Raw genomic sequence first — 16,098 nt, 5'->3', positions numbered from 1 at the left:
GTGACATATATTGATATATAGAATGTAAATTAAGAAAATGTTTACAACTTAAATGTTTACAACTTGAAGTAATACAGGAATCTTTATAGCTACACAATAACTAGGTTAGCTGGAAGGACTGATAATTTCTAGAGGAAAAGCAGGTGCCCCGAGATGTTTTTCTCTCTTGGGACTGTGGTATTGTGTATCAGATCCAGCTCTGACTATTGTTGCCAAGAAACATTTTAATGAGAACATGAGTTGGAAAAGTCCTTATTTAAGTTGGCGTTCTCAGGATAGATCCCATTAAAGTGTATAATGGTCATCAGCCATCACAACATTAATATTGTTTTTTTCCTGCCTTAATAGCAAAGGATGACAAAGTGAAGGTGAAGGTAACTATCCTTCTCAATTGGATTGTGTTTTTTTACTTATTCCACAAGGAATACTTTAAAGCAAAAGTGAAAAATTCTCAAGTTGCAATAATGAAATTTGTTAGTGAAAGTTGTGTATGATTCTTGGCTTCAGTACTTGTTAAAGAAAATAAATAGGAGAGTTCTTATTTTAAAATGAATAAAATAAAATAAAATAAAATAAAATAAAATAAAATAAAATAAAATAAAATAAAATAAAATAAAATAAAATAAAATAAAATAAAATAAAATAAAATAAAATAAAATGGAGATGTTTATTAATCTGCCATTTTTACCTGCAGTGTCTGCTCCAGGTATCTGTATATGCATTTTTAGAATAGCAGCTTCTAAGTGACAGCAGCAAGGGATGGTTTGTTAAATCCCTTGAACCTCTGAACATTAAGGTCAGGTATCTTAGGACAAACACTTTGCATTAAAAGAAGTGATTTGGTTTATACTTGGTCAAAGCTCTCTGAAAATGGAGGTCATAGCATCTAACGTTGAAACATGCAGTTGATTACAAGAAAGAATTGGGACTTAAAATTTGAAATTTGTCTGTTTGACTATTTGTCTATTTGAAATTTGTCCTGGATGCAAAAAAATCAAATTCAGAGTAATTATAAGAGATGCTGCATGAAATTAGTCTTTTCTGTTTTTTCTTTTTTTGAGTTTTCATAACTGCAGGAAGCAGCTCCAGGTTAATGTAAGCCAGCCTGTTTGAATGATAGTTATGATAAAGGAAAGACTTCAAGAGAAAAATTTGTTTGTATTTTGTAGCCACATGCTGCCCTTTCTTATTCACTTCTAGTATTAGAAGGAGGGTGGGTAGAGGAAGATTCTTTTTCTGTACATATGTTGTTATGACAGTAAACCAAGGATAAGGGGAAATAAGCAATAACTGAATATGATCTGCAGGTAAGTTCATTGATGGAGTAAATTAGAGAATTGTTTGAGGCAGGTATGATAATACTGGATAATTTAAAGAAATATAAATACTGCTTTATGCCCTGCACAATAAAAATATGTTCAGAGAATAAAAAGCTTGGCAGCAGAATTGCTGGATTTGAAAAAAAGGGCGTCTTGATCAACAAGAAATGTAACACCTTACGCTTCCTGAGAAACGGTGGTGTACAAAATCCTAGATGCGGAAAATAGGAAGCAGGTATAAAATTTTTGCAAAGTTATGGGTGATGTGTTGGCTCTGCACTAGCAAATTTGAGTGTGGGATACTGGTCTTGTAAAGAAGGTTTTGTCTTGCAGCAGACAAATTAGAACTATCTTTGACATTCTAAGGGCTGCTGGATGCCAAACAGTATCCGGAACAAGTTAGACAGGGAAGCTCACAGTTGGTGCCTAGCAGTTCTTCCAAGATTGCTGCACAGGCCAGGCTCTATAACCCTTGTTGCATTTGGTCCTCAACTTGGAATATATTCGTGGCTTTGCATTGCTGTGGGACTGAGGAAGAGAACGGATTTAGCACAATCTTCCTACAGGGACATAAAACCTAAGTTGCTGGGAAAAAAATGTTAAAGGCTATGCTATGAAATTTCAGAACTTTCAAATCCTCCATATTAATTCAAACAAATTTGGAAAAACAAATCACAATGACATCCCAGCCATCATATTCTCACAGTAATAATGACATTTGGATGTCCTTAGAGACATTCTCACATTTCTCTGTAGGTACTGTAACAGGCATTTAAAAACAACGGAAAAAAAGAGTAAACCAAATCTGGTTTCATAGTAAAGGACAGGACGTTATTTGAACCACATATTTCTTCGAGAAATTCAACCTCATAAAGGCTAGTAACAAGCCATGCAGAAATTAGGAAGACCACCACAAAAGGGAAAGAATAGGTAGCCAGACATATATGAACAGCTGCCACAAAGAATAAAAAATAAGGGGCAGCCTCTACTGCAAAACATGCAGAGGCATTCTCCTTGATCCCTGCATCAGTATGGAGCCAGAGTCCTTAACCATTGCAATCTGAAATAAAGTGGTCTTGCCCCAGAGGGAGTAAGGTGATATTACAGAGACGTTTGTTTTCTCTGCATGACTGTCTTTGTCTGCCAGCCTAACCCTGGCAATGGCAAAGAAGTGCACTAGAAGTAGTTGACCCTTTGTGGAGAGACAGTGTAAAAATATTTGAAGACAAACATTTGAATGAAGTTCCCATGAAAAGGACCTCAAGAGATTCAAAAGTAACTACGGTATTTCTTTCAGAGATTTGTCTTGCTCATTAACAGTCTCAGAAATGGAGATTAAATGATCGCCATCTAGACCAGACATAAATCTTTTCCTCTTTCAACACATCATGTTTTCTATAAAATTTTTGCAAACTCTTTCTGAATCTTGAAGTCACTTAGCTATTACCTTCTTTTTTTGTCTAATATCTTTAACCATTCTAGTTGCTCTTGTTGTGAAGAGAAGCCTGTTCAGCAGCGAAGGAGAAGGAAAAACTTTCTCAAAGATTTTGCCTCTCAAAGTACAAAGAAAAAAACCTTAATTTTTTGTCTTCTGTACAACAAATTAATTGCCTGTAAATTATCATTCAAATAGACTCAAAATGTATGCAATACATTGTAGATTTGCATTGTAGAATTTCATTTATCAGCCTGAGAACATAAAGAAATAAATACATTCACAATTGCCATTGTTTTGATGAGTATAAAAGTCCCTTTGAAAAAGGTGACAGATTGCTTTTGGAGGGCTTAGTTTTATACCCCAAACTCCATGCTGTTATGTATATATTTGAAATTCATTTGCCTCTGATAAAATCTCATGATCATTCTCGGTATGTGTTTTAACAGAACACACTTTTCATTCCTGAAAACAGAATTTAGATGAACAATCCGTGATTTGAATCACACTACTGAAATTACCTGCTTCCATAGGACCTTTCTCGTCTTACATGAGACTTCTAGCCATGCAACATATTCTGCTGTTTTTATTTGGATAATAACTAATTACATTTATTTTACATTCCAGGATGTGGGATATATATATATATTTTTAGAATAAACTAGAAAGTAAAAAAGTGACACTGTAATGCTGTTTTACCACAAAGGAGGAAAAATACTTTCTAGCTGTAGCAGAATTTTCTGCTTTGAGAAGGCAGCCAATTTATTTTTTCAGAATGCTCAGAACATTTTAGTTGATTAAGAAATGAACTGTAAATTAAATAATATATGATCTCAGGACAGTGGACCACGGTATGGAATTACGAGGTAAGTAATTTTTGAAGTTGAAAACCTGTTTCCTGCAGAAGTAAATGCAGATGTGGTAAGTTGAATAGTTTTGAAACAAAAACTAGTGAAAGTACTAAAGAGCTCGTGCTGTAGGATGGTTTTGAGGTTCCTCGATTGCACAAATGTTTCATTACAAGTACAGTTCCTTTACGACTGCCTTCATTAGTAGAGTATGTTTCCCAAGTTTGTCCTGCAGTCCATTCGTTACTCAGGCTTTTGTTTCAAGTGAGAGTGAAAATGTGAAACTACTAGGTTCAACTATATTTTATTTTAATAATGTTTTGAATTAGCATTTTGTTTCCAGCTTCAGGCCTTCTCTGATAAAATACTGTAACTTTCAAGCGTCTGCTTTCATTTTTTTTGGATTTTTTTTCACTAATGGTAACTTATAAATTGCTTAGTAATTAGTAAGATAGGAGCCAATAGGATTTCTAAATTTGTTGATCTAAGAGGCTGAGACATAAATTTCTGGGGACCCATGAGGTCTTTTTCTTTATTTTGACTTTGAAATACCAACTTTGCTGTTGGTTGGAACCTTCTTACTTCAAGTTATGCTTTTCCCCTTCCCTTGATGTGAAACTGTTCCTGTATTTCTGTCTGTAATTCCTATACGGAATGACATACACCTTCTAATTCAAATACATCTTCTTAAAATTTTGGATGTTTTTTGTCATTGTTTGTATAATTTGTATATTAGCATGAAGGAGACAGGCTAGCAAAATTTTGGACCTCTACCCAAAGCGCTGGAACATTGAAATGTGAGAAAATCCCTTCATAGTTATAAGCATCAACAGTAAGTGAATGAATTTCTAGGAAGTATAGACAAATCACAGAATATACTGGTCTTTTATATGCTGTACATAGAATTTCTCTTAAAGTAGATCTGCATAAGAGAGATACCATGATGTCGTATCTTTAGCCAGCTCTGATTTGTTGATAAATTACGGACTTAAAAGATGTTTGCAATGCACAGGTTATTTAACCAAGAGTATATTGAGCTGACATGTTAGGATAGTTAGCCCATTTACTGATTACTGATAATTAACTAAGCCTTTATTCAGTAGCGGCCATAATATCACTCTGGGGTCCCTTTCTCTCAGAGCTCTTGCTTCCCAGCATCATGACTCAGGTTATCTTGGGGTCCTACAGTGTCGGGCGTTCCCGTGGCAGTGACTACTGAGTAAGAAAGAAGCTGCTGTAGAACTGTGGTGTTACTGGGCACCGTGCTGATAACCTGTCCCCAAATAATCTGATTGCTTCCTTCTCTCTCCCATAAATCCATGATCCGATGGGCTACAGAGGCAGTGGACAGAAGATGCAGGGGAAGTGCCTGTCATTGTGTCCTCCTCCCAGCTGCACAGACTATGTCATTTTACCCCCGTTGTTTCTTTCCCTAGTTTTTTTGTCCTTTTTGGCTGACAGTCCAAAGCTCGGTTTCCTGGTCCAACTTTAGATACATAGATACAACTATTAATCTATCTGTAGATACAGAAATATCCATAGGTTCAGGTAGTTGGATACAGAAGCAGCCTGACTGTCAGAGATGTTGAGCTTTAACGGTTTTGACTGATTTTCATCATTACCGAGCTTTGTGCTCAAAATGAAGTTACTGTTGACTGTCAACTGCAGTGTAGACACAGGAACCTAACTTTGAGCAATACAAATTGAAAAGCACAGCTGCAGTTTGCAAAATTGAGCCTTATAATGATTTTAAAAATACAGGCACAACAAACTGTAAGAAATTTTCTTTCCCATACATGTACTTGTGTCATTGACAGATTTAGAGAGAAATGGCTACACGTCTCTGCAGTTTGTGGATAGCAGCATAAAACATGGACATTTTTATATTCTTTTCAGTATTGTTTTACTACCTGTGATAACATTTTCTGTTCTGTTTGCTCAAGAGTGTTCACTTTAAATATCAAAGTAGGCATCTGTGTTCCATAGTCATAAAGTTATGCTGATTTATATGAGCCTAGGATCTCATTGGGCAGATGGGTATTTCATAGCAAACTTCCCCGTAGTCTGGAAATTGTCCAAAAAAATACACTTGCAATTAGAGATGACAGAAGAGGATGCAGCTTATTACATGCCTTTCATTTCCATTTACTCTTGCTCTCAAAGTTTATATGGTGATTCAAAACCATGAAAAAAAATAAGTTTTGCTTAGTTCAATTCTAAGAGCAGACAGAGCCTCAGGAAAGATATTACTTTATGCAAACACATCACAGCAATACCAAGCAGAAATGAAGCCTCACTAGCCTTTTGCTGGTAGCTAAACAGCTGAAGAAAGAAACAGCTCAGGAAGAGATGAAGTACTGGGACAGTGAAGTAGCGCTGCATTGGAATTTTTAGTAAGTTAAAATGATACGGTATTTCTTTTGCTTGAAATTTAGAAGATTAGTCAACACTTTCTCTAGCAAGGTATCAATGCTTCCATTTCTGCCAGACTATAATGTTCCAGGATGAATTTATAGTTAATTTTCCTTAGAACAGCATTCGTAAACTGAACAACAGCCTACAGAATGCATAGGCTTAATTGACAGTCAGATACATGCAAAATAGGTGTGAAAAAGTTTTCAAAAGATCATAATATTTTAAATGTTTTTTGTTAATAAGTTTTTTGGGGTTTTTTTTGGTTTATTCACTGAGTACCTGATAGCTCAAAGTCTTTTTCCTTATTACGTATTTTCTTCAATTTGAAGACATGTTATATGTCAAAAATTTTTCCTTGGCATAAGATTAAAGTCATATACCATAGATGTAATTGTTTATCTTGAAATACTGCAGTTTGCAGGATGTGACATGGGTATCGTGTTTGCCAGAGGTGAATACTTTTCCTATATTATATATTTTGTAAAAATCACCAGCAAGGGACCATATGTATCTTCATGTTATGATGCTAAATACATCTGACACATCAAAGCTTTAAATTATTTATATACTTAAGTCAAAGGACCATGACACCGTGCTATGTCTAGATACAGCTTCTTGAAGCAGTAGAAGTGTTGGAGTGAAAGAGAAGAAAGCAGCTGTTTAGCAAAAGTTACAAACTTAGCTGGGCAGTAGCATGAGGTATATGCTAATGTCTGCATGTTAATGTACGTATTGTATTTGTTACCCAATTTTTTTAAGATTGAAAATGTAGTCTGAGTTGCCAACATCCTAGAGAATGAGAAATGAGTCACAAAACAGAAATACTGGTTGCCTAAACATCTTTTGATTTTTCTTTTTATCATCAAATTGTTAAGAAGATTGAGGTTTCCTTGTCCAGTATATTCTTTCTTTGAAGACAAAGTTGTTCCAAAAGAAATCGTCTTCTACCTTTCAACATCATAGTCTTTCTGTAGCTGTGTTACATGCCTTTCAGTTCACTTCAGGCTAAATAATTCATTTACAAGTAGAACCACTTGTCTTATGCCATTTATCATCTGCCATTTGCAAAGCACAATGAAAATAATGAATAAATTATAAAAAGCTTTCCACCTGAAAAAGTGTGGGGTCACTGAGCAAATTCATGATGCCATGGATGTAGCACATGTAGGAGAGTTTTGCAGTCCTATAGTGAGAATAAGTATAAAATAGCACTTTACAATGCAGACCTAATTCTTTCCAGGAGGTGTGTGTGTATAGCCTTATTTAACTTATTTAAATATAGCATAATGACTGAGGACCCTTTGTTGAGACTTAAAAGAGCTTTCATTTCTTAATACTAGGCTATAATCAAATCAAATCAAAGTGCAGTACTTGGTACTTTTTCAGTATGTGGGTTGACACTGGAATGCATTATGTGCCTGCAGGAATATAACCCGTTCCCTTGATGGCAGGAGAGATGCTGTCGTCTGTCTTGAATTCAGCTGTATGCATATAATTGCAGCAGCAGTGAATTGTAAAGGAATTACTTTTTAACTGAAAAATGTAACTAATATTTTTCTCCTACCTTTGGTGGCCTGAGTTCTAAGCACAGAGAAATTAAGGATTTTCCTTTGTACTGTTCCTACTGCCCATTAAACATCAACAGGGATCATCTTCAAAAATTAGCAGAGATTGTTGCAACTTTCTGCATGATATCACAAAAAAATCCAAAACCTGGCAGTGTTTTTTAAACAAGTTTTAGAGGTTTTATTAGATAAAAATATTTTTTCAGTTGACTTGACAACCATGTATAATGTTAGTGGAGTTTATTTGACCAAGGCGCTTTGTCAAAATACTTTTAAACTGAGATTATTAAAATACAGTTTAGTTGCATAGTGTGAGTTGAAATATTGCTAATATTTCAGTTAGCAAATGCATTCCATAGGATGCTTCCTACTTTCATGTTATATCTGACATATATAGTCTTTAACCAGAATGGATGGAGCATTTTTGTATATCAGGGAAAAAATAACGCTTCTGTTCTTAAAACAGAATTTGATTTAGTTCCATATAGATATGATCTACTACTTGTTAAAGTACAACGCTGTCTTCTTTGTTAATTATGTTTTTTCAGACTGTTATAAAGTTATCCTCTTACCCTAGACTCCCTTGTCTTCCTCCCACATGCGCATGGTGTTGTTTTACTCTTGCATGAGGTTGAATGATCACAGCTGTGGGAGAGAGGAGCTTATGGACAGAGAGGGCAATGTGCCCAATGCTAGCATAGTAAATTCTATAGGAAGAGCACAGAACAGCACCGAATATTGTTATATCCTTTTATATCCTTAATTGTTAATGAAGAAGTAGATACACATATTTACATTATTTACTGTCTCGCTGGAGAGTAATAATGTGATGTGGTGAAAGAAACAAGAAGTCAGTGCTACTGCATGTTGACTTTTGTGTGATCTTGTGATTGACACTAGGTCAGATAAAAGTGCGCAGTCATGACCATGCTACAGAAGAGATCAACAGTATGTAGTGAGGAAAAGTTTTCTGAGAATGTGTAAGAGCAGGCTTTGTTGCTACTTTAGCGTGCTCCTCACATATTGTCTTGAGATTTAATTAGTTGATGTTAACATAATGACCTGTACTTCTCTTTTGAAGTAGCTATTCATTCTGGTAGTCAAAGGCTTCAATACTGGTCCTCACTGCTTGCTGGATATTTTGTTACGCGCATTTAATTTGGAGGTGGAAATGTATGGAGGAATGAATCCCATTGGATTAGTGCAGATACTTTGAACTACATTTGAATGTCAAAGCAGAATAGGACAAGTGTTACAAAAGTATATCAGATGAAGTATTGGAAAGCAGTTGGAATTAGATTTTTTTTTTAGTAGTGCTTAATGTTGCTGATATACACAGTTGTTATAAGTACAACAGTTTTTACCACTTCTTGCCTTAAGAGACAATGTTTCCTCAAAATTCATGTACTGATAGACTATACAAAATACTTCTGTGGTAGTAGTTTGGAAAAAAGGGTTACACTGATGTTTGTGTTTAATGGTGCCTAGTGGAATTTTTTTTGAAACAGCAAAGCTTTACTCACTCTAAAGTTTTGCTTTTCTGCAGGACAGACTAGGGCTGCAAAATTCCAGGACTCTGTTGAATCCAGTGCTCTGGAGAGTAGTCTCATGCTCATTTACAAATCTTTAAAAACAGATGAAATTATTTCATTTATTTCTCTTAATACCAGTTAAGCATATATCCACTTAGCTAATACTGAAAACTTGATATTTTTTTAAGTCTGTCTTCTTCCTCTCTGTTTATTTATTGTGAATGAGAGTGACAGTGAGTCTTTACTTCAGTTAAAGCAGCAGCTTCAGGCAGATTTTTAGTAGAATTTTTCATTGCAGTGCCCTCTGTGAGAAATCACTGGGATGCATGTGTATGCTGAGTGTTTAAAATCAAAATCCATTGAGTTGCTTCATCAATGTTATTTCTAAAAGTAAACACTGGAAAAAACATTTAGGCGGGTTTTTTTAGATGCCATAGTTATATATTAAACTAGCAAGCATTTTACTAGTATATGAAATTTCAACAAACCACTTCCATATGGAACAGAATCACTGCAAAAATACCAAACAATTCACTGATCTCAAAAAGTAAATTTCCAGTATTTTTATTGCACCATTAGCGAGAGAAGTGCAGTTCATTAAATCTGCAGTAGGTGTGCAGTTCTGAACATTCAAAAAGTTGTCCAAACTATATATTGAACAGATGATTAGAATATAATATTTCTCATCAAACGAATGAGCCTTCACTTTCTCCTTTCAGTATAGAATTGTCCTCCAGACATGGTTTCATGTACTTCTATGAAAGGTATGATGGGAAAAAATGAAAGGAGATTTCCTATGTGTAATACACATGAATTCTTCATAGCCTTTTGCAAGAGTTTTAACTTATAAACATTTTGAAAACAACTTGTTATTTTGTTCTGCTTTGGTTTATTTTTAATAACTTCAAAATTCAGCATGGGGATAAACCACGACAATGACCACCCATCCTGTGCAGATGGTCTCCATATCATGTCTGGGGAGTGGATTAAAGGACAGAATCTTGGGGATGTTTCATGGTCTCGGTGCAGCAGGGAAGATCTGGAAAGATTTCTCAGGTATATCATTCAAGAAAAAGAACTCTTACTGTATGTCATTTACAAATAGTTGCAATAAATATCCTGAAATAACAAGTTTTCAATAATTTTTACCACTTCTGTGGGAGACTTGTGTTTGTATAGCCCATCAAAATAATTTGAATTATCATGAACTATTAATACTTGACAGATAGATTAAAATCTGTTTTCAGCAATTATTTGTATTGTTACATTTTCATGTGGTAATGTATATTATTATACTTATATATTTTTAAATATACCTTTTTTATATATGTAAACCTGTTTAAAATATATTAATATGCTATGTATTGAAGATGTTGGACAGTGAATGACCTGTGAACATCATGTACATTCTCTGATTTATGTTGTGCCATTCAATATCAAACCATGCAGTATAATTGCATTAACATTTAAAATAGAAATTTACTATGAGATATTTAATAGAGAAGAGTATACTTAGAAACCAAATTAAAACATTTAGTTTCACTCTGTATCTCTTAAGTAGGATCTGTTCCCTAGATCTCTGTTCCTTTATTAAGTTTATAAATATAGCTGTTGAAAATTTACTTGCAACAGTTAAACAGTCCTCAAGAGTTTTGCTTTATGACACTCGAATAGTTATTATAAGTTAGATGTGTCAGTCTCACACGTTTGTACTGAATCTAGTCAGAAATCAAAACCATGACTTGGTTCTGTAACAGGTTTAAGTATTTTCAAATATTTTTCCTTCAGTTTTTGAGAACAGTTAGATTTCTGGCTACCAGCTCAGATCTGTATGTATTTTTAAATGTATGTGTGTGTATACACACACACACACGTATATATACACGTGTGTATATATATAATCTGAAGTGACTAACTTGAGGTCCTGCTAGGAGTGAAAATGAAGCTACACAACTGTGTGTGCATTATAAATTGTCTACATTTTTATAATTGTTCACATCTGTATCCAAACCTTAACCAGTTAAGTAAATTTTACACTAAAATGTTGTCCAGTGCTTTTTTGAAATCCCTATTAGACCTGATAAATTATATTGTCTTCCTGCAAATGTGCAACATCAGAACACACCATTAGCTAATACCAAGTTAGCCGTATTAATTTAAATGGAGTCGTTTCTCTGAATGACAGATCTCTGAATGACAGATGTCTGACAGATAAAAGAATCTGAAGAGTCCACATTTTTCTAATCTCAAATGCGTGTTTAAGTTGGCATGACAATCAGACTCTTCAGAATTGCTCAGCATGTGAATCTCTGCATATTGCCAGGTCAAAGGCCAGTAACTGTCTGCTACAGACGAATCCTCAGAGCCTCAATTCTGTGATTATTCCCTCCAAGCTCCCAGGAATGACGTACACTGCAGATGAACAGTGTCAAATTCTTTTTGGACCAACCGCTTCCTTTTGCCAAGAAATGCAGGTAAGGCTGGGTGTATATTTCAGAAAATATACCTACCAACTGATTTTTCTGTGAGAGATATTTTTGTGCGTGTGTTTGAGAGAAAGAGAACATTCACCTTTGAAACAAGAAGTTTGCGTTTCGCTTTCCAAAGTTAATATGAACATTTTAATTTGTTTATCTTGTAAGACTTGCTTTGGATCTTCAACTACCCTGAATCATGTTCTATCATAGCATAGCACTGATACGTTCCTTATACTTTCAAAATAGAAAATGTCATAGTGTGAAGTCATCTTGTTGCAGCGAACGGAATATTTGCGGTTTATTCTGCTGGGATGATCAGGTTTTGCATGTAGGTTTCGTTTCATTATGGTTTTGGTATTGAACCTCTGTATCTGACCCTCAGTAAAGTATGCTGTGCCTGTGCAAGCTCTGAGGGAGAATAGTGTTGTTAGCTGGGCTTTCTCTACTGCTGAATATGTCCTGTGTCCCAGCAGGTCCCCTGTGAGCCCTGGCAGACCTGTGCAGTGCCATGGCAATGGGAGTTCAGTACTTCAGTGAGTTTGCTGACAATGCTTTGTGCCATTGCACGAAACAGTGTCACTATATATTAACCTTGAAAAGACAAATTAACAAAATTGAAGAGCTCTTCATAGTTTTATGGCCTAATAGTAGTAGGTGTCTGATCGAAGAAGCACTTTAAGAATGGTTTTAACAGAGAAAAATCATTCTTCTTTAATGTCAACAGGGCAGATACTGATCGTGTTGGATGCCCTTCAGAAGGTAACCAAGACAAGAAGGGTGGATGATATTAAAAATGTGTAAAGAGCATGGAGAATGGGTTGATAGAACAGGAACTAAGAGGAACTGTGAAATAAAATTTCGTCAGAGTCAAAGTGGACAGGTAGCCTGGAAAGTATTTAATAGGAGTATTTAATATGAAAACATAATTCCTTACTCCTTTAGTTCTTCAGCTCTCTTCATCTTTCCAGCTTAGACACAGTACTCTTTCTTTAGTGAGTTCCAGTGAGAGTAATCTTTATCCCAAAGATTCTCAAAGGAAGCGTTGCAATACATGTATGACTACCGCATGCTGAGAGTTGCACAGCTGAAAAAAAAGGAGCTGTAGATTGCTGGTTATTTTAAGTGTCTTACTGAAAACATTTTCACTATGAGAGATGATCAGTAGAACTCAATGTAGCTATTCTGCAAATGTTCTCAATTACTTCCAAGTGTTTTTTCATGAATTGCAATCTGTTTCTTGTTTTTTAGTACTTTGTTTTCAATTAAAAGATGTGATTTTGGTTTCTCATTCTCTAGAAACCTATTTTGAACAGAAAATGATCCATCGTTAGCCCATTATTTCTTCTAGGTGTCCTTTACCAGGTAAAAGAATTTCAAAAGTATTTGAAGTGATAGTCAAACCTGGAGACTCGCTGCTGCATAATACCTTTATGTGATTTTCATTTCTCTGGGTACTTCCTGTTCTTTAATACCCTTGTTTAGTTCTACTTCAGCCATTTAAATTCCAGTAGCCAAGTGGTCCTGTTGTGTTTCATTCACGGATGCAATGAATATTCTTCTCTCGGCGTCCTGACCCCAAGGTTTCTTTGGCTTTCATTATTATTTTAGAGATTTTAGGAAGTTAAGTTAATGCTACCCTGGTAGTGTTCAACTGTTTGCACAGAGAGTACTTAGGCTCTGGCTGCTGGTATCTAGTTTCTAATCATCTTCAGTCATTTTCTCCTTTTCTGACATTTTATATGTAAGAGGACACGTTTCAGCTAAATCACTTATCATCCTTTTTTCACACTTACTGGATCATTACTTTTTATTAAAATGGTTAGTTTAGGAAAATCCCCCTTGAACGTTAGTATTAAGATACCATTGTAACTTAAATCTGGGCTTGCTTTGAAGAAAGAACCTAGTAGTGATGCAAGACAATAAAAAAGGCGAGTTGTTTTTTCAACTATTCTTTTTTTCCAGCAAGCTGCAATTTTATTTTCGGTTTTCTTTATAAACAAAGTCTGTTCCTTGATGACATTATGGTTTTGACAGTAAGAAAAAGAGAACGTGGTTACAGTTTCTGAGAAGAGAGTAAGGGGAAGAACCTTCTGCAGTTGCACCAAAGTCCTCTGAACCAGAAATCATATAAGCAAATACTGAACCACAACATTTTTGTAATGCATCTTTAAGAGCTTTGGACCTACTAGAAATTACATAAAAATTAATAAAAGACACTAAGGACAGAATTGAGAAAGTCTGCTGAGGGCACTGAGGCAGAGTCTCCACTGCCAACCTCTGTAAAGCACGTTGTTGATTTTCCTCTGTCTTCTGTCTGGAAGCAAAATTTACACTCGCACCTTCCCCACAACAGAAAAATCCAAGAAATTTGATCCTCGGTGTGTGGACCTGAAGAACTAGTTACAGCAAGCTTAGGCACTATATTCAGATCGCCTTCTTTTGTTCTCTGCTGTTTGTCTTAAATTTAGCTCTTCTGTTAAGGAAGTTTACAGTATCCTAGACCAATTAAATAAGATTTCTACAATGATGAGGAAACTCGCAGCAATGGATAGAGCACAGCCCAAAGGATGAGAAAGCTGTCCTGCTCCTACATATGTTTCTCCTATGTATGAAGAGAAAGAAAAAAAAAAAAAGATGTTGCAGTTTAAATTGGGCTGGAACCAAGCTATATAAACTTTCCAGAGATTCTTCATGTGTTCTCATACATGGACTGTGCAACAACATTGTCTAACTGCAAAGTGCTGTTAGTCAGTAGCTAATGTTATCATCTCCCTCTGAAATACGAAGATGTTACATGGAAATAACAAATAAGTTGAATTTAACCTACAAAATAATTGCATTTTACATATTATGGAGGTGATTCAAAGTTCACTGAGTTGATTGTGCATATTATTGTGGCTGCCATTAGAGAAGTCAGCATTTAGAAGAATTTTCTAAATTCAATACAGTATTTCATTAGTTGCAGTATTAATTTATTAAAATAATTATTTTATTATACATTGGCAACCACTGAATTTTCCATGAAATCCAAACTACTTTCTTTTATCTCTGTATACTCTCTTCTACTCTGCCAATAACTGGCAGTTTACTGTGGTTACAGTTGTTGTCCACAAGCCAGGAAATGAGAGAGAAACATACTCCTTGAAGGGTCGTTTAAACTTCAGTAAATCCAACAATTTATAGCCCAGGATTTCTTGGATACATTCTACTTGCTGAACAGTTCATAACTGTAACTATGTAAAAGATAAATTATGAACTATGTCAGAGTCTTACATTTTTTGTGACTGGAAGATAATTTGATGACCAGATTTCCATGCAGTCTCTTACATTAAGCAAGTATGTTTCAAATATATCAGCTATTTGACTAAGAAAACAATTGAGTAATGATGGAAAATAATTTTCTTAATGACCTAAAAATAATCTATCAGCAGTACAATCAAAAATGCATTTCTGCTGAGATGTAATTTTCTACAAATGTTATTACTGAGCAGCACTTTGGCATAATTTGCAGTCATATTACATGGCCGCCTCTGAGAAACACTGCAGATGCCAATGATTTTCCCTAGCTATCAGGAGTTCCTCTTTATAATTTAATGGCTAAAGCAAAGTACTGAAGGACCATTGAGGGCCTACTCCTGTATTTTCCAAAGTGAGCCCCTCCCACTCCTCTTTCATGAATGGTGTCCAGACTTTATTTTTTGCCTTTTAATCTTTATTTCAAAGACTTTTTTTCTCATACCCTAAGCAAAATTTATAGAGCCTGAGAAAAGTGTGAGTGGATCTCAGAGTACAAGATTTATACCGTGTCGCCATGCTTATCTTGTAAGGGAGCCAAGTTTGCTTTTATGCCTATGATGTATCACACAAGAATCAATTAGACCCTAACATTGTTTCACGTAACAGATAGTGAGATCATGGCCCAGAAGTAGTTCTTGATGATTAAATGTGATTTTAGAACTTGACAATTGAATATAATTGTTGAACTATTAAATGGTGGCTTTTAAGATTAAAGTCCAGGATGTGAATGCTATCTAGTCAGTTCCACTAAAACAATTCTTGTCATAACACAGCTGTGATCTCTGCAAAGAAGTAGGAGACTGGTTATATTTCATGGTGATTTTTAGGGCATTTCAGGGACAGATCACAATGAAAAGAAAGTAAGTCATGGAAATATTATAGCCCTGGTGGAATATCTGTCCTCATCTCCACCACCACACTTTAAACAATCTTGACTTTACACAAATATAGTTCTGAAATGCTCCTTTTGTCTCTGGTCTTTCCTCTCAATTGGACCTTCTTTCCAGATGCGTATATGATTGGAAAAGCATCTTTCTAATGCAGACAGACCTGCCTCACTCTTTTCATTAAAAAAAAGACCAAAAAAAAAAAAAAGATGGAATGACCTCTGCTATTTCTTCAGTACATTGTGAGTTTCACATTGGATTTTGCTGTTAAAAACTCACGACTAACAAGCTCTTTCAGAAAAAAAATCCTTTTTGTGTGCTTG

The 16,098-nt window shown here is 35.2% G+C and overlaps 1 protein-coding gene across 1 annotated transcript in view; it reads left to right on the top strand.

Moving 5' to 3' along the window:
- ADAMTS19 (ADAM metallopeptidase with thrombospondin type 1 motif 19) overlaps positions 1 to 16,098 on the top strand; it is a 147,387-nt gene that overhangs the window by 76,597 nt on the left and 54,692 nt on the right. Inside the window, exons 9-10 of the mRNA XM_063320816.1 lie at positions 10,030 to 10,170; positions 11,438 to 11,588. Of these exons, the coding sequence (XP_063176886.1) occupies positions 10,030 to 10,170; positions 11,438 to 11,588 (292 nt within the window). The remainder of the gene's footprint in view (positions 1 to 10,029; positions 10,171 to 11,437; positions 11,589 to 16,098) is intronic.

Source organism: Chroicocephalus ridibundus, chromosome Z, assembly GCF_963924245.1.
Source record: "Chroicocephalus ridibundus chromosome Z, bChrRid1.1, whole genome shotgun sequence".
In the NCBI taxonomy this organism is placed as follows: Eukaryota; Metazoa; Chordata; class Aves; order Charadriiformes; family Laridae; genus Chroicocephalus; species Chroicocephalus ridibundus.
Note: the sequence above shows the minus strand (reverse complement) of the source record. Positions and strands in the feature narration are given on the sequence as shown.